This window comes from Meles meles, chromosome 14 (genome assembly GCF_922984935.1).
Source record: "Meles meles chromosome 14, mMelMel3.1 paternal haplotype, whole genome shotgun sequence".
In the NCBI taxonomy this organism is placed as follows: domain Eukaryota; kingdom Metazoa; phylum Chordata; class Mammalia; order Carnivora; family Mustelidae; genus Meles; species Meles meles.
The window spans coordinates 18,469,663-18,488,981 of record NC_060079.1 but is presented as its reverse complement, the minus strand read 5'-3'; the positions used below and the strand labels follow the sequence as shown (position 1 = coordinate 18,488,981).

The 19,319-nt window shown below is 37.6% G+C and overlaps 1 protein-coding gene across 1 annotated transcript in view; it reads right to left on the bottom strand.

Annotated features, from left to right (window-relative positions):
• Positions 1 to 229: 229 nt before the first annotated feature.
• LOC123956040 (regulatory factor X associated protein) overlaps positions 230 to 19,319 on the bottom strand; it is an 87,956-nt gene continuing 68,866 nt past the window's right edge. Inside the window, exons 2-5 of the mRNA XM_046028308.1 lie at positions 9,190 to 9,414; positions 8,425 to 9,071; positions 3,811 to 3,918; positions 230 to 1,709 (exon numbers count right to left, since the gene is read on the bottom strand). Coding sequence (XP_045884264.1) covers positions 1,599 to 1,709; positions 3,811 to 3,918; positions 8,425 to 9,071; positions 9,190 to 9,414 — 1,091 coding nt within the window. The 3' untranslated portion in view covers positions 230 to 1,598. The remainder of the gene's footprint in view (positions 1,710 to 3,810; positions 3,919 to 8,424; positions 9,072 to 9,189; positions 9,415 to 19,319) is intronic.

The following is a 19,319-nucleotide window of genomic DNA, read 5'->3' as shown; positions in this document are numbered from 1 at the left end:
ATTCCAGAACCCTGAGATCACGACCTGAACCAAAGGTAGATGCTTAACAGACTGAGTCACACAGGTGCCCCCCCCTTTTTTTCACTATAAAGGTTAACTTACACTGTAGGGATTCAATAAAGGCTCCAACACCATGAGTAAGAGAACTAATAGTTAATAACAAGTATAAATGAATTCCTCTGCATCCAGAATGAAAAAACTAAAGGACAGAATAAGTGAATCAGACAACTGAAAGGTCTACAACTGGACTTTAATGAATAATTTTGGTAAAATCTCTGTTTTTGCACAGATACACAGGTACAAAACACACATAAAATATAAAAAGATTCTCTCCTTAAGTACTTCTTAGAACAGCTGCAACTAAGGTTAACTCGATATACATTTCAGGGCTTAAAACCCAAGAAATGAACATATTTTTGCACAGTTACACTTAAGAGACATAAATTTATTATCTAACATTGGAAATACTCTCTTGACATTTGATTTGTTATTCTTATTGGTAGGTTTGCCTTTTAAGATTTCCTAGGAGACAACACAAGAAAAAAAGTACCTACCCAGATTACCCATCATCATTCTTTGAACATTACTTTAGGAATAACACGGTATTAAATTAGCTCAATTTTGAAAAACATTGACAAAATGCTGAAGTGTTATTCTTTCAGAATCTCTTTTTGAAAAGGAAATTAATACTAAAAAATTGCTTTTGCCCTGACATTGGTGGAATGAGATACACCTATGCTGTTCACAAATTCAACACACAAGTCTGCTTTAAAAGAGAGAACACTAATAGGTAACATGAAATGAGAAGCCAACTTTAGGAGATGCTTTCATTCCAGTGTACTTAGTTAACCCCCTCCTAGGTTTTACCAGCACATCTCTGAAAAGAAATGCACATCCTAATTTCATAGATAATTAACAATGATCATTTTCCTTATACATTTAAAATATGCTTACCTCTTTGACAGCTCCAGTCTTAACTGTAAAGAAAAAGTTATTTCAAGAACCCAATTTTAGGTGCTCCAACGACATTTTATCATCACAAGTAGTATCACAACTATCAGTGTTTCTTAAGAGGAGGATTACTGACATTGTGGGTGAGATAATTATTAGTTGTGAAAGGCCATTCCAGACACTGTAGAACATTTAGGATTCCTGACCCATTCACTAAATACCAGGAGTTTTTAAGATCATTGTGACAATTAAAAACATATCCATCCATTTCTGACTGCCACTTGATAAGACCACTGAACTAAATGATCAAAAATTAGTATCTATTAGCTTTGTGACTTCCACAGAAAGTAACTGCTTCATTACCTTCAGTAACAATAACTGAAGAGGAACACTTTGTTTAAAAAAAAAAATCGTAATTTAATGTTATTTTGGAAAGATAAGTTGTTTCTTCAAATTCACGGTAATCTGAAAGGATTAGATGCACAAAGGGCAATACTTATTTATCCCAAAATGCACACATATATTTACAGGAAAATGACTGTTTATGTTTTACTGGCGTATCTAATCCCATTTATCTTTAGTATAAAAATATGTCCATCTTCTACAACAAAATAAAAAAAACATGTGGATCTTCTTGGTAAATTCCTTCACACTGATGTTCCTGGAAACTGCTGCTGTCTTTGCTCCAAAACTTGCTGATTTAATAGTTGTTGCTGTTTCTGTAAAAACTGCACCACTTCTGGACTTCTTAGTAACGACTTGAAAAGAAAAAGGAAAAAATATATATTTATTGGCATTATTCTTATGGGAGTCGATTGTCTTCATGCTATAAAATTACTCTGATGTCTCTACACAGGCACAATATGCTTACAAAACAAAATGTGCCCGAACTGAATTCACACTTGCACCTGATGCACTGCATTAAACTGCAAACTAAGAATAATAAAATTCGATGTCATACATCAAAATACTAAAACCTACAGTAACGGGTGAAGCCTAATCTTATCGGTGACTGTGTACACAAAGAAAATGAAAGGCTTTATGTTATGCCAGCATATATATTATCTATGAAACATAAGAGCAAACAGCCAAGAAGAGCACTGGTCCAAGGTCACAGTAAGAAAAACAAGGGCCACGTGTGAAAATGGCAATTAGATGCCAGGTTGGAATTCCATGTAAGGATTCAATTTCTCCACTAGCCTATTAAGTCTTTCTGAAGAAATTAAAAAGAATGTGCGTGTGTACAGGTATTAATGAAAGTAGTATTAGCATATTACAAAAATTTCAGAAAAGGCAGAATATAACTGATCTAATACAGTTTTGTACACCTACCATTTTTAAATATAGTCATATAACAAATATAACACTATAGTTAGTGTACTTTTACTTAAATAAAATGTTTCTATAAATTGATGAGGGAAAAAAAACTTTGGATCCCCAAAATTAAAAAAGATAAACTGAGCAAGGTGGAAATACTATCATTAAACACTGATTTTAAAACTTAACATTAGAACACAGTACATTTTCTAATTATTTCTTTAAAACTTATTTATTATACTTCAATAAAAAATTGTTTGTAAAGATATACCAATATCCTATTAAGTAAATGCACAATAATCTACTCCACTATTATGAAACCATTCAACATTTAGGTTGTTTTAACTACTATTTTACTATTTGTGATAATTACATTTCTGACAACATCTTCATGCTTAACTTTATCCATATATAGGGTTTATTTCCTGCTGAGACTCCTGATACCACTGCCCAACTGTTTTCTAGGTCTGATACATACATAAAACCACCAATAGAATGACAGTGCCCATTTCATGAAACCCCCAACATCACTGTGATGTCTTTTAAATAGTTTTCATTTGTTGTACTGTTAATTGTGATTTTTACTGATACTGAATACATTTCCATACCACTTCATGGTAGCATTTCTGCTTTTATTCCTGTTTATACTTTTGCAATGTAGTGAAGCCAACATTTTTTCCTCATCAATTTCTATGAATATTTTGTAAACTAAAAATGTCAACCATCTTAACCATAGTGTCTTATATTTGCTGCAAATATTTTTCCAATATGTTAGTTTGAAGTCTGCATTTTTTTTTTCTTAAAGATTTCATTTATGACAGAGAGAGAGCAAGAGAGGGAACACATGCACAGAGGAGCTGTAGCGGGAGAAGCAGGCTCCCTACTGAGCAGGGAGCTGGATAGGAGACTCTATCCAGGCATCCTGGGATCGTGACCTGAGCAGAAGGCATGCGCCCAAAACGACTGAGCCTCCCAGGTGCTGCCTGAAGTATGCATTTTTATCACCATTTTTGACTACAGCATTCATTACTTCATACTTCTACTTCTTTTAAGCTAGAAAAAGATTTTTAAGACTAAGTCTCAATTGTATTTTTTTTCCTTTATCAGGAATTTAGTTTGATGTATAGTGATATGATGAGCTAAATTCTCTGTCTTCAAATTATTACCCAATTATTTCCATGTTTATTGAAAAATCTCTGTTTTTCTGATTGAATTCTGATGTCTTCTAGCAAATTTATAATAGAAACCCCTATTAAATGTTGGTCTCATTCTATTTCCATACCACTAATGCACTCTTCCACAAACCACAGAATTCAGTACAAAGTCTGCTTTAAAACCCCATTTTGCTCAGATATTCAAGGTTTAGTCAATGAAGATAAAGATTAAAGGTTTGTTTTGGGAAAGCATTATGAGATTCCAGGGTGTACCGGCAAAGGAACAATTCATTCTGATGACCAGTTGAGCAAGTTTTAAAATCTCAAAAATCTAAATAATTCTAACAACTTCTGATAATAAATTTGTAAGTATTTTATAGATACGTACCAGTCTTTTTTGATTTAACACTTGTTCTAAAAGAGTAGGTCTTGCAGGACGATCCCCAAAGGTTCCTGTTCTTTGTTTAACAATGGAGAGTATGTTATCTGTACTTTCCTGGGATCAATGATAAAAATGCAAATAGGATTAACAGTTCACATAATATAATAATCCATGACTGTACACTTTTAATGATATCATGAATGGGTCCTCAGCGTCTCTTCCTTCTTGCCCAGTTCCTGTGAAACTTTGGGAAAAGCTCTCATTAAGTCACAGATAAGATGTTGGCAGTTAATTTTATAGAACACTCTTCACTCCCACCCTCTACAATTTCTTTAAACTCAGATCTCCAGTTTCTTGAAGGTCTCAAAATCAAAAATGGGGTAGAGGTGGGAGGAGCAAAGAGTTACCTGTGAGCTGTTTTCAGTATTACAAAAAATTCCAGTGGAAATTGAACATTCTCTTCAGATAAAGCTATGCAGGCCACAATAGTCTGCCTCCTTTGGATAGAATATGTACTCAAAGGCAATCTACCTATTGCTAGAGACACTGATAGTTTTTTATCCAGTTAACAACAACAATTAAATGGGGGGAGGCAGTAAAATATTAAAGAAGCAACTGATAGGCAAGGCTTTCAAAATTTGTAAGTCACTAGGAGAAAAAATGACAAACTGGCTTTGAAAAAACTGGAAGGCACTGGTATAAATAATCTCCTGCCACTGGTATAGACAAAATAGCTAGATCCTAAAATGAAAACCATACTCTGAGATATCCTTATCCAAACAAACTCAGCAGCCCTACCTACCAAATATGTATCCCCAGTTCCCTGACAGTATCTTAAAAACTCACAATTTTCCTGGCGTAACTAAATACTGGAGTTAACTGAGATATATTCTAACTCTTATAAAACCGTGATACAATACTGATCACATCCAAAAATGATGACTAAGCAAATACAAAATTCCAAATGTTTTACATAAACCCATGCTGTATGTAAATTTACTCTTCTCTCTTTGCTCTTCATTTAGGTGGTTACTAAAGCTGTTTTCTTCTCTTGACCTCTCTCTACTGGCCTCTGAGTTCTGTTAGAATAGCCACTATCTTTCGTTCATTATGGTAAGTTTATCAACCTGATGTGACAAAAACGTTCAATCCCTAAACATTTTAGGCCGCAAAATGTAAAAAAAAAAACCCAAAAACAAAACTATAAAAAGAGCATTCTCATACCCAAAGAAAACAAAAATAATTTCTTCTTCTCTTTCCACAGGATTAACTATGTGTGGCACTGTTTCATTTTCATATGCACAAGAAGTGGAATCATGAAACTGACTTGATGGCAGAGTACCTTATATTCTCACAACCCCAAACAAAGTACTACACAGATTCACAATGTGAATGTTACAAAATCACAAAAACTCTTAGTAGAAATAACCTTGAGTCAGCTGGTCCAAACTTCTACAATGTTGAGGTTCCCTTTTTAAAAATTTTCAACACCCTTTCCCTTTTCAAAAAATTTCAACACCTTTTGTCCTAAGGAGTTTACCAACTTTTGAGGCATCCCGTTTAGTTTTAAATAAGTCCAACATTTAGGTAAACTTTTATTTCGACTGAGCTGAAATACATATCTCTTGTGATTTTTACTTAAATGTCCTACTTACACAGAACTATGCAAAATAAACCTACTGCTTCTTTCAAATGATACCCTTTTAAGGATATTTATGGGTAATGATCACTCCTATAAGTCTATTCTTTTATCCCTAGTTCCTTTATGTTTCTCTCCTATAGCATAATTTTTAGATGCATGACTAAATGTCATATACATTTGTTCCTTATTTAACTTGATTTATGTAAATGATTTTAAATACCTTAATTTCTAATCTTGCTTTTAGATTACTACAAAAGACCCCTATTACCACTCATCAGTCCTACTATAATGATCTCCTAAATAATCTTTAAATCTCTAGGCCTCAACTTGAATCCACCCCATTAGGGTCCCTGTTACTTCCTAATTAGAACCTTCGTTGGAAGACTCCAAACCCAAATCCCATCATCTGACATTCAAGACCATACAAATACTGGCTTCAAATTCTCTTTCCAAATTTATTTTCCATGAATTTTCCAGATAAATATTCTGCTTTCGTTAGAATGGTCCCCTTGCTTCTTCTCAAAAGTGTTTTCTGTATTCCCACTTCCCTTCCTTTACTAAGATGTGTTTCTCTTTATTTTATCTACCAAAATTTGAGGGAAGCAATATAGAGTGGGGATAGAATGAAGGCTCTAGAATCAGACTGCTTGGGTTTGAATACTTGTTGGCTGTATGACCTAGGCTAAGTTACTTAATCTCTCTGTGCCTTAGTTTCCACGCGTGTAAAATATAGCATCTGTGTAGCACTGCTGAAGGGTGTGAGACTCCATGGCTGGCACAGAAGAAACTTAGCTGATTAAGCTTAAACTATTAGCCACACTTTCTGGTGTCTACTGAGTTATATTTTCTCTGCAAAACCTTTCCAGAGTATTTCAGCTGGTAAGGATCTATCCTCCTCTCTGCTAGTAAATTAAAACTATATAGTTGGCCCTTATTATATCCTGATGGTAACTGTTGGTTATTTTCTTTACACTCAGTTGGACAAAGATAAAGACTTACAGATCTTGATATCTCCTCAGAACTGGTAAAGTGTCCCCATAACATAAGACAATGGTATAGCAGGGCATTAATTTTTGCTTATAGCAGTTATTTCTCTTCATGCAAATTATTTTAGAATAGGAAAATTATTAAGGTTCTTTTTGTGGGAGGTGGAGGGGGAGACTTAATTCAATATCTATTTGCCTTTTATACATTCTCCTTAAACAGTAGATATAAAAGCTGGACAGTTAAAAGAAGAAGGTAGCTATAGGTAAAATACTTCTTTCTTGAAAAGAAGTATATCATTTTCTCTCTCTATATTCTGAAGTGAATTTGGAATGTATGGAGGGCAAACATGACCCTTACCAACTTTCATTCTGTAATAAGTGAGATGTTTATTTCCATAATTACTTGTAATCCAAGATTTGGTAAAATATATTTTACAAGGATTTGGATACAGATTTTAAGCCACAGGGGTCCTGAACTTTGTAATGTGTATGCAAAATTAAATACCTACCTGTGTGTATTTTTCTGGGAAAAGAGTTCATTAGGTTTCATCAGATTCTCAAATAAGTCCTTTAACGCTAAACAGATTAAGATTCAATGGGATAAAAGGGAGGGAGAAGTCACTCAGACCCTAATCAGTAGGTGATGCTGATTACTATAGATTACTGTAAGAATACTAATCTATAGTAATTACTATAGATACTATAGTCATGCTGAATACTATAGATTTTAAAAATATTTAGGACTTCATATTTGTAATCAATTCCAAATTCTAAAATTTTAGCAATGAGGCAGCTGTTCAAGTCCAGCAAAAACTAAGAAATTTTTTAAAAGAATTTTAGAATATATCCTAGGATAGCTTTCAGTTTAAAAAGTTTTCTGGATCATTTTTAACAAAATTCAATTTTTCAATGAGAATGTACAGAGGGATTATAGCTTTTATTAGAAGGAATAAAGCACACAGGATGAAATATCTGCTTATCTATATCAACTTCTAAGTATACCATTAATAGTGACAATAATAATAGCTAAGGTTTACTGACTATCTGCTGGACACTGTGTGAACACTCAATATGGAATATCTCACATATTCACTGCAGCATTATGAACCAGGTACCAATTTAATAACCATTTTACAGATGAAGAAGCTGGGCTTAAAAAAGTTTAATAACCTGTTCAAGGCCACACACAGCAAATGATGGAATGGAGATTTGTGGCCAGAAGTCCAACACCAAAGCACTGGCTTTAACCTTCAACACAGTTCAAATCAAACACTCCAAAAATCTTTCTGAGAATTACACCCCTTTATGGTTCCATTTTCTTTTCTAGGAGCACTAAGAAAAGGGCTAATGAGAACAGGGTACTAAGAACAGGATACTGAGAATAAGATATTAAGTACAGGGTACTAAGCATGGCAGTACTGAGAACAAGTCTATTAAGTATAAGGCTACTGAGAATAGAATTACTGAGAACAGTACAAAGAATAAGATTAACAGAGAACAAGACACTAAGGACAGAGTACTAAGCATAGGGGTACTAAGAGTAGTTTACTAAGAATAGGCATACTGATAACAGTAAACTGTGAATAGGGTAATAAAATCAGGAAGAGATTACCTTCTCCAAAGTACAATTTCATCTAGGTTCCTAAGTCTCTTGACCTGCGCCTTTAGCGATGAACCAGATCAATCACCTACTATCTGTCCTTCCAGCCCATATCCCAGATCTTTGAAATGACAGATCTGCTGATGTGTCACATCATTTCCATTGATATTTATTCATCTATCACACGGATGCAACAGAACTGTTAAGGCTTTGCACATGTGTGTATAAACTTTAATTTAGGACAAGCACTCACTCTCAACCACAAGTCCAGCCCCAGCAACATGGCCCATCTGGGAGCCGGTGGGTAGTGCTGGAAATGAGGTTCGCGTAAGAGTGGAGTATTTTCCTCTAACCACCTCCCATTGCCCAAGACCCCATCTAAGGTCTGATACCTCCAGTCTGACGTTTCCCGTGCTGCCAGGCTGGGCTGACCCACTGCAGTTAAGGGCCTGGTCACTTTTCTTTTTTTTGTATTTGTCCTTATACATCTTGTTGCGGTGTTTCTTGCACATCCAAGGCTTCCGCTGCTTGGCCACCTGGCTCGTGGTCTCGCTGCAGCCCTCGAAGGTGCAGGTCTTGCTCATGCTGCCCCCGCCGCTGCTCTGTCTCCGGGATCCCCCGCTGCCACCCTCGCCACCAGAGTGGGTCTCCTCATCCTCCAGATCCTCCAAACTAGCGGTGCTTTCGCCTCCTCCTGGGGCGTCAGAAGTGTCCAGCAGGTCGGCTTCATCCTCCCCTGCCTCCTCCTCGCCAGTCCCCGCCACTTCGCACAGGTACCTAATGGACTTGCTCGCACCGGCGCCGTCCCCCAGGGCCGGAGCCTGCCTCAGGACGCCCTCGGCCGCAGAGTCGTCCTGCGCTCCGCAGGGGTGCATCACCAGCAGAGTAAACTGCGAGGACGGGGCCGGGACGGGGGCCGCTGGAGCCAGGGCCTGGCCCAGAGCGGGAGCGGGGGCGGGGGCCCCGGGGCGGAGCGCGCCGCTGGCAGCGCCCGGCCCCGCACCCTCGACAACACCCTGCACCTCCGTGCTGCTGACACCTTATGGGGGTCCACGACCCCAGCCCTTCAGCACCTGTAGGGCCCAACGGCACTTCGCAAACCAAAGACCCAGGACCCGCGAGAGGAAAAAAAAAAAAATCGGCTCCGCGAAGGTTGCCCGACTGCGCCTGCGCGTGAGCGTTTCCACGCCGGGTGCCTTTCTGGGAACTTGGCGTTTCTGAGGGGCGGGGCTGAGCCGCCAGCGAAGGAGCTGCTGCGCAAGTGCGGCTCTGGCGCTGGCGGGAGGCGCCACGCTTTGCTGGCGCCGCCGCTGCTGCGGAGGCTGTGTGTGAAGTTGAAGTGTCCGGGGCGCTGGGTAAGACGGCGCTTTTTTTGCTGAAACCTACTGTTCAAAAAGTTTCAAAACACTTGTGAACTGGAATTCCACAGTGTAAATTAAGGTTGTTCCTGAGCGATTTATGACTTGTGGCATTCGGACGCTTAGTTGTCCTAGTATTTTGTCCGCAACTGCCTGAAGTGGGAGATGTGAAGCTGGGATGTGGTGATGTCACTCCCTGGGACCGCTTGTTAGCAGTCAGGGACTGCAGAGGCGGCCTATTTGAAAATGATACAGTGGTGAAGGAGTGGGCCAGACTGGGGCCCAAGTTCTGTTTGCGTTGAGAGCTAAGCGATTTGTTCTAGATAAATTTGTTTTTCTCTCCTGGAAACTTATTTATTTGATTTTTTTTTTGACTTTTTAAAAAATATTTTATTTATTTATTTGACAGACAGAGATCACAAGTAGGCAGAGAGGCAGGCAGAGAGAGAGGGAGGGGCAGGCTCCCCGCCGAGCAGAGAGCCCGATGTGGGGCTCCATCCCAGGACCCTGGGATCATGACCCGAGCTGAAGGCAGAGGCTTTAACCCACTGAGCCACCCAGGCGCCCCTATTTATTTGATTTTTTAATGTTTATCCTTTGCTGTGACCGCTGAGGTAACCCTTTAATACCGTTTGCATTCAATTCAGTGAAAATGTGCGAAAAGCAGCAATGAATAACAAACAAATAACAACAACAACAAAAAAACCCTCAATAGACGATCTATCATTTTTACCAGTTGTGGCACAGTTGCTGGTTGTTAAATCTTAAATTAGCCAAATCTCGCGGGGGAACCGATCCTGCCAGGTCTTGTACGAAACTGTCGAGTAATTGTGCTCTTTCCATGTATTCCTTCCTCCTTGCATAGTCGGGTTTTGCATTCCACCTGTTGCTAAGGAAAGCGATGCTCTCTAACCAATGATAAATCCACTCACATTATGGTGTTTGAGTGTTCATGTGTGAGTAGATCACCAGCTACATTTCAAAGAGAGGCACAGTGGATGGGAGAAAGTTTGGAATTCGTCAGACCTGGGTGGCACCGTCCTGTTGTGACCAGGCCTCGTTAGTGACAGCCTGTGTGATCTTTGGCTTTCTCAGTGGCCAGAGGGGGTGGTCAGTGGTGTGCTAGACCCCGTGGATGAGAGCCAGTTGTTAAAATACCAGGAGTTTAATGAGCTGGAGTCTAAACATTTTCATTACTAAAAATTAAATTATATCAAAAATTAAATTATGTTCAAAACAAAGGTTAAAAGCCTCAAAACTCATTACTTTCTAATTGTTTTACAGTGTTTTACTGTAGCAACGCTTATAAGAATAGTTATGTCTATTGTATTTGTATGGGGAAATACTATGGAGTGATGTGAAACTGCACATCTCAACTCTGCATACATTGATGTCACAGTGGTGCTTGAAACTAGCCATGGTAAGAGTATTTACACTATGGAAATTGCCAAATGAAACAAAGTGAAACTCGATTTACTAAATGTCCGATTGTCTTCAGACTTAAAGGGATAGTAAAAATGTTAACAAAGATTCAACTTTAAATGTTTGATCTGTGGCTGTCACATTGTCAATAGCTTCCCAAAATTGAGGAAATAAATATTCTTTCAGTATTTGAAAACTACCGTGATTTCAGCAAAGTAGTAGCTTACATCATTGAAGAACACGTAAAGTCCTAGCATACATCTTCATCGTTTCACTTTTGTCTTACTCATAAATATAAACAAAAATATCAGCCAACACTCATGTCTGAACTGCACTCTGTCAGTGATGTGAGCAACTTCTTTGCTGATTTGGATAAAAATCAGGCATTTATTTATAGTTTGAATTCATGAAACTGCTGTTACTGCTGTTGGGGAAATAATTATAACAACTGACAGTGAATTTTACAAGTCACAAGTCACTGACGTGTGGGTGTATGGAATTTACAATAAAGTGACTTGTGATTTTTGTCATTATTTGTAAATCATGTGCTAAACATTTTTTCTATCAGTTAACTCTTTTGAAAAAAAATTTACCAGTATGTTACTGAGGGCAGTGCTATTTAAATCCTAGTACAAATTCCTGTTATGGTATTTAATAAACGACAGCAGGGTTTTCTTTTTAATTTTATTGAGAGATAATTTACATATCATGAAACCCACCCATGGTAAGCATACAGTGTAATGATATAGGCCAGAAGGAACCAATTGACTCCCGTAGTACTGCTTTAATATTCCATTTTTCAGTGTTAATGTAATTTAACTTTGACTTAGCCTTCTTCCTTTGCTTAAGAAAATGATGTATGGTGATGGGTATTAAGGAGGGCACTTGTGACAAGCACTGGGTGTTATGTGTAAGTGATGAATCACTAAATTTTACACCTGAAACCAGTATTACCCTATTTGTTAGCCAACTAGAATTAAAATAAAGACTTGAAATAAAAAAAGAAAATGTATGGTTAATTTTTATGTAATTTGTAATTCAAATAACATTATTTTACAACTGGAACCAGAGTTCCCCATCTGTTTTCCTCTATTTCAAACTCTGTAGACTAATTTGCCTTCTCTAGCTTATTTTTTTCTTCATTTCTTGTTTTTAGACAACAGTTCTGTGCTTCCCTGAGGAGTAATATATGCTGTGTGTTGGGAGCTTATGAAAAGAATCATTCTAATTTTCTTTTTTCAGTCACCCTAAGTGTTCTTTCAAACTATGAAACTTGGTGTTCACAGAGTACCAATTTTCACCAGAAGAGAACTTTGCCATTGTGACTACAGCATAGTAGAATGGTCTTAAAAGCAATTATGACCCTCATTTTTATCTAAGAAGTCTTGTATTGAAATAAGTCTTTAGGTCTTGGATTTTATTTTATTATTTCAGAGGAAAATAAAGTACTTAACTGTACCATGCATCATGCTTGTGATATTGATTGAATGAATGTTATGATCATTACAAAACAATAATTTTCAATTCTATCATTTCCTCTGTATTTATGAGTTGGTATTTTACTGTAAGTAAGAGCCTTCCTTTTACTTTATATACTTATTTATTGTTTATATTTTATCAGTATGGACTCATGGATTAATGTTTTATTTAATCGATTGCAATTTCTTACTTACCTTATTGATTTTGTGGCTCAAATTGTTCTGATTTGGCTGGACTTTCTCGATTTGGCTGGTAGTCCTTCAAGTTGCATCCTGTATCCTTTTGAGCATTTCCTTACTTTCTGGCACAAGAAGGTATTCCAGACCTGTCTTGTACCTTTCCAGCTCCAGTCCATTTCTCCTTTCTCCTAGGATCTCTGGTTCTTTTTCGTGGAGAATGATATCTAGACACCAAGATCTGGGTGCTGGATGTGCTCATTGTTAGTAGGCACTTCTAGCAGAAAGAAGTAAAGGAAAAAAAATCCAAATATGTGTATATCTATATATGTATATATCTATATGTAATCATAAATTCATGCTGATTACTGATAACTCCAGTTTAGATCCTACCCCCAGTAGTCTTTCTTGCTTTCCGCCATTCCACTTAGTATCCTCTTTCTTCCCAATGAGAACTTTGTTGATGACATGAATCATCATGAGATGAGAAATGTGTTTATGATAATCCATATTACATGTTATATTTTATATTAGTTTTTTATTTAATGATTTAAAAAATTTATCCTTTGCTTCCAGAAAGGTAAAAGGCATATTAAGAAAATGAAATGAACACAGAGTTCGTTTTTGAGCCCATATTTGTATTTCTTGCATCTATCAGTCCATAGATAATGCAGGACTATAACAAAAAACAGACTGTGCTTTGACTCCCACATAAATTGTTTGCATTTTGTTTAGGAAAGCCAGGAGATAACCTCCTTTGAAAGAGGATTTCAAAGAGTGCTGGGTATATAATACTTTGATAATAATGTTATCAGTGTAAGAGTAGAGGACTTCTAGGGGAATAAATATTCTTGGACATTAGTGTGTGATGTTTTGACTTTAGTCAAGGTTAAATGCCTATATATTTGATCTTTCATACCCCAATCATCCTTGAATCTAACCTAAGTGTCATAAAATGCATTACATAAATATAAATAAAAACAGAACAGCAGCGAAATATCTATAAGATGACCTCTACTGGTTCCTTTACAACAAGGGAGTTCCTCTATCCCCATGTGATATGTATTCATATACTTGTGATATTATTAGATGCTCACACTCCAAGCTGAGTCCTCATTTGAACTTAAGCAGGGAAACTTTTTTTAATTTTTATTTATTTATTTGATGGAGAGATAAAGAGCACAAGTAGGCAGAGTGGGAGGCAGGGAGAGAAGCAGGGTCTCCCCTAAGCAGGGAGCCCAGTGCAGGGCTCGATCTAGGACCCTGGGATCATGACCTGAGCCGAAGGCAGCTGCTTAACCAACTGAGCCACCCAGGCACCCCAAGCAGGGAAACATTTTAAAAACTATTTCTAAGCAAGTCAGAATAAGGTTGGTCTCATGCAAATAGTGTGACTGGAAGAACAATGAGAGGCAGGACTTGATCTATATGAACATAGAGCTGGCCTCTGGACCCATTTGCTATGACAATAAAAGTCTGGGTTTCACTGAGAAACAGGTTATCTTTTCATCCTTCTTGAGCTATGTGTGGAGATAGGGAGGACATAAAAAACTCCTGGAGGCTTCATGATTTAGTTTAAATTATACAACTAAATTGTTTTTCTAATTAGGATTTTTTTAAAGATTATCTGAAATAAGGCATTACGTCCCATCAATTTATAGCAACATTACTTTTTCCAGAGATGAGAGATCTTAGAGGTGTGGGGAGGTTACTTTATCAAAAGTCCATTCTAGTAGATAATTTTTAGACAAAACAATATTATAATGACCAATTAAAGAGGCTAACTCTGGTAGCACAATGTATGAAATAATGTTCATTCTGAGACACCTTAGTCTGGTGGCCTTAAACTCTATTTTGGCATAAGTCTTAGCAAGACAGCTTCATCAAGGGAATCTGGGATGATTTGAAAGGACACATGATATATAATAGGGAAGCAAGGAAAGAGTCACAATCATATGGTACATAAAACACGCATTTTGGGGCACCTGGGTGGCTCAGTGGGTTAAAGCCTCTGCCTTTGGCTCGGGTCATGATCCCAGGGTCCTGGGATCGAGCCCCACATCGGGCTCTCTGCTCAGCAGGGAGTCTGCTTCCCTTCCTCTCTTTCTGCTTGCATCTCTGCCTACTTGTTATCTCTGTCAAATAAATAAATAAAATCTTTAAAAAAAAAACCAAACAAGCATTTTGTCTGTTGATGTAGTTACTGGTGGTAGTACTGCTAGGTTTATGCCTAAAAAATGGCATTCTGGTAAATTCTGTCTTGCACAATTCCCATCAAAAAAGGGGGAAAATACATGTTATGTTTATAATTGCATATACCATATAATAGGAGAGAACTTCTTTTTGAGTAGCTATTGATGGAAACCAAATCTGTGCTTATGATTTTACACATTTGATGACTAGAATAATTTTCCATGAATTGGTTTCTGTCTCCATACCTTTCAAACCCTTTTCCTTCTCTAGTGTGTTATGTTAAGAGCCACAGGACACATTTGTCACATTCATATTGTGATTTGACCTCCGATTGTACACTTTCTTGTCTTGATGCCCAGCGAGTCAGTACAGTATAGGCAGGAGGAACATCCCTGAAAACCTGGACTACATCGGAGAGTGGGAGAGTGAGTTAGCAATCCCTTGACTATGAACCACATAAATATATCCCACGAAACCCAAACTAATTGTATCTCAACTTATCCTCCCCCAATCAGATCTCCACATGTCTAGATCCTCTTCAATACCACCCAGCACAAGAAGAAATGTGACAGGAGGGAGGTCCAAGTAGAAAGAGAAAGGGGTCTCAATTAAGATTAAGTGACTTACTTTATTTTGCAAGTTTTGCAGAAACATACGCCCATGTCAATACATTGCTGCCGCCCTCCCAGCCTTGGACAGGAATAAAGGAACTTAGCCATCATCATTTGTGTGTAAATCTACCTCAATTCATTAGTACTTTGTCTGGTAAGTACTTTGCCTCTCAGAGAAGAAATCTTGTATTTGAGTTTAAGGGTCCACTTAGGAGGATTGGCTTTGGAATTATCTTAGGGAAAGGATTACCCATTATCCAAGCATTTGAAAACGTGATTGTGCTGGCTTCTAGTCATTGGAACTCATCCTTTCATTTTCTTTCTTTTTATTTATGAAATCCCTTTAGAATTTCTTTGTAATAAGCTCCAAAAGAATATTATTCCTAATTACCAGGAGACAGTGAGAACTGGCTTGTCTCATAGACTTACTCTAAGTATTATATGACATAAGATTCTGGCAGTTAATAAGTGCTCAATTAAGGGTAACATTAGGATAAGCAGTTTGTTAAATGAGCTGGAAGTATTTATATGTTTGGAAGTATTTATATGTTCTCTTTTAAACCTGTTGTATCTGCTCTTTCTCACCCCCAGACAGTCTTTTGAAAATATCCCATTACTTTTCTGTTTACTAATAAATAGTCTCATTTTCAGATTTTAACAACCCCAGGGAAATATAATAGCAAAGCTTCATTTTTTTTCTCCATTTACTTTAAAGTTTCTCTCCTCCACCAGAACTCAAGGTTGACCAAGTTTAAAACTGACTGGATGGTGGTGGGCTTGGTTTCTTTATCTCCCACCCTCCACTTTCTCCCCTATTTACAACTGCTATTTCTGACCCCTCTAAGTCAGGCATAGGTATGAGGGGAACTTTTGAAGAAAAAAGGTTATGCGGCAGGTGTTTTTGTAGTTCCACAGTTATAACCCTTCATGCAGCAGATGCCCTAATGCTGGTTTTATTTCTGGTGGATATTTCAATGAATTCTGTTTTCCTTATTTTGGTGATACCATTTCCATGCATCTTTCTGCTGGGATCTGTATACCTACTCCTTTCAGAATAACTCAAGGCCAACTACCTTGCCCCATCATGGATGGAAGAGTGGCTGGTTTCTCTTGCTCCTAGCTTTTCATTATGTTATGAAGACAGCTTCATCCATTTTTAAGGAAGAGTCTGTTAACAATCCCTGTCACCCCCTGAACTCTAAGGTGTGTGCGCAATTTATCTGAAATGTTCTTTTTAAGCTCAGCACATTCATCTTGAAAGATGCAATGAGGGAATCACATAGTTCACCTGCAGATCCCTTCAAAAACGTTCGCTTCAATCTTTCTCATTCTTATCATACTCTTAACTTCTCTTATATGTAAAGGGGTGGTGATGATAGTGGGGAATGGGCTTCAGGTTACAGAACCAGTTTGGAGCCACACTGGTGTCCTGGCACCTATGTATGGGCACTTACCACATGTTATTCTCATCTTTGGGGGCTCACTGAGAACTGTGAGATAATAGGAAGGAAAGTAGTTATAATTTTGGAAGTCGTAACTTGTGCCACTTAGATTGTCCATATATATATTTTTTCATGGTCTACTGTTATTTTCTCATTCATCCCTGCCATTTTTCATTCGGAAGGGCTCTAAGTCACCCCTTCATCAAACCAGTTTGTGTAACATTACCACGAGCAATCCCTAGTGCCTTCAGTTTACGTTACCATCATCATTATCATCAAATCTGTGCAGACGGCTTTGTATGAATTGCACTAAAAGAGGGAGGTAATGGTTTGAGTAATACTGAGTTTGAAAGTAATTAAAAGGTAATAAAACCATTTTAGACCCCTCATTGTCATCAGAGAGTCCCTGACTACTGAGCCTAGAAATCATACCATAAAGGACTCATTTCTTCATTAGTTACATATTAGAGGTCTTTAGGAAGAGAACCTTCATCTCTGAGGAGGAAGATACTATCTTTTCGGAAGACACAAAAGCAGTAGGCAATGAATACAGTGATTCCAAGAGGAAAGCTGAGAATATGAAGCTAGATTGGAGACACAGCTTGAACAAATTAATCTGGGGATAGGGACTTTCTGACTAAAAAAATAATGGACTCCCTAAGGAAGTAGTGTGACCGAGGAGAAAAGTTTGAAATGCAATATTTTAAAGCCACCCAGGAGGTCTGAGCACTAGAGAATAATCTTGTATCGATGAAGGTGATCAAAGGTCAATTACAGAAATCTGTTAGGGAGCTGAGAACAAACAAATGGTGACCTGGAAAATGTGCAAAACATGTAATTGTTACTCTGAAAGACAGAGCAGGTGGGATCAACCCACTGACAGAAATGTCTCTCTGGAGAGTGAATTGAAGAGGAGAGTTTTCTGGAATTCATCAAACACATAAATAGAATTGGTCTTGTGACACCTAAGCCAAAATACTGACTCCATACTACCCACAGACTTGGTTTCAGTCTAAATACAACTTGAGTGTTCCTGCGAAGTAGTGGAAATCCCTTTATCCCATGGATCAAAGCATCTGCCTTCAAAATTTTAGGGGACTTTCTGTGAAAAGTAGAGCACTGAAAACCAATCTTGCCTTCTTTTGAAACATTTTATGGGGGCAGTCTTCAAGCTAAGCAAATGTCACAGCCTCTTCGTGAGAGAAAAAGGACAGGTAGCAGAGACAGGTAGGTAGAACTAGTATATTTTTAGGTGATGAATGGCTGGTAAATGTCTAAATTTGGGAATTTTTATTTTAAAAAATTTTTAAAAAGTATTTTATTTATTTGACAGAGAGAAATCACAACTAGGCAGAGAGGCAGGCAGAGAGAGAGGAGGAAACAGGCTCCCTGCAGAGCAGAGAGCCCGACTTGGGGCTCGATCCCAGGACCCTGGGATCATGACCTGAGCCGAAGGCCGAGGCTTTAACCCACTGAGCCACCCAGGCGCCCCTTATTTTTTAAATTTTAATTCCAGTATAATATACAGTGTTGTATTACTTTCAGCAGTACGGTATACTGATTCAATAATTCTATACATTACTCAGTGCTCATCATAATAAGTGTACTCTTAATCCCCTTCACTTATTTCACCCATCCCCCCACTTTCCCTCCAGTTTCCATCAGGTTCTTTATATTTAAGGGTCTGTTTTTGTTTTGTTTTGTTTTTTTGTTTGTTTGTTTCTTTTTTATTCATTTTCTGTTTATTAAATTCCACATATGAGTGAAATCATACGGTATTTGTCTTTGTCTTATTTCACTTAGTATTATATCCTTTAGATCCATCCTTGTTGTTGCAAATGGTGAGATTCCATTCTTTTTATGGCTAAGTAATATTCCATTGTACAGATATATGCCACCTCTTTATCTCTTCATCTATTGATGGACATCTGGGTTGCTTTCATAATTTGGCTATTGTAAATAGTGCTGCAATAAACATAAGATGCATATATCTTTTCAAATTAGTGTTTTCATATATCTTGGGTAAATACCCAGTAGGGGAATTACTGGATCATATGATATTTCTGTTTTTAATTTTTTGAGGACCCTCCATTCTGTTTTCCACAGTGGCTATCCCAGTTTGCATTCCCACCAACAGTGTAAGAGGGTTCTCCACATCCTTGTTAACACTTATTCTTTCTTGTGTTTTTTATTTTAGCTTTCTGACTGGTATGAGGTGATATCTCACTGTGGTTTTGATTTGTGTTCCCCTGATTCCGAATGATGTTGAACACCTTTTCATGTGTCTCTTGGCCATCTGTGTGTCTTCTTTGGAGAAATGTCTGTCATGTCTTCTGCCCATTTTTTAATTGGATTATTTGTTCTTTGGTGTCCAGTTGTATTAAGTTCTTTATATATTTTGGATGCTAATCTTTTTCAGATATGTCATTTGCAAATATCTTCTCCAATTCAGCAGGTCGTGTTTTAGTTTTGTTGACTCTTTCCTTTGTTGTGAACAAGCTTTTCATTTTGATGTAGTCCCAATAGTTCATTTTGATTTTGTTTCCCTTGCCTCAGGAAACAGATCTAGAAAAATGTTGCTATGGCCAATGTCAGAGAAATTACTA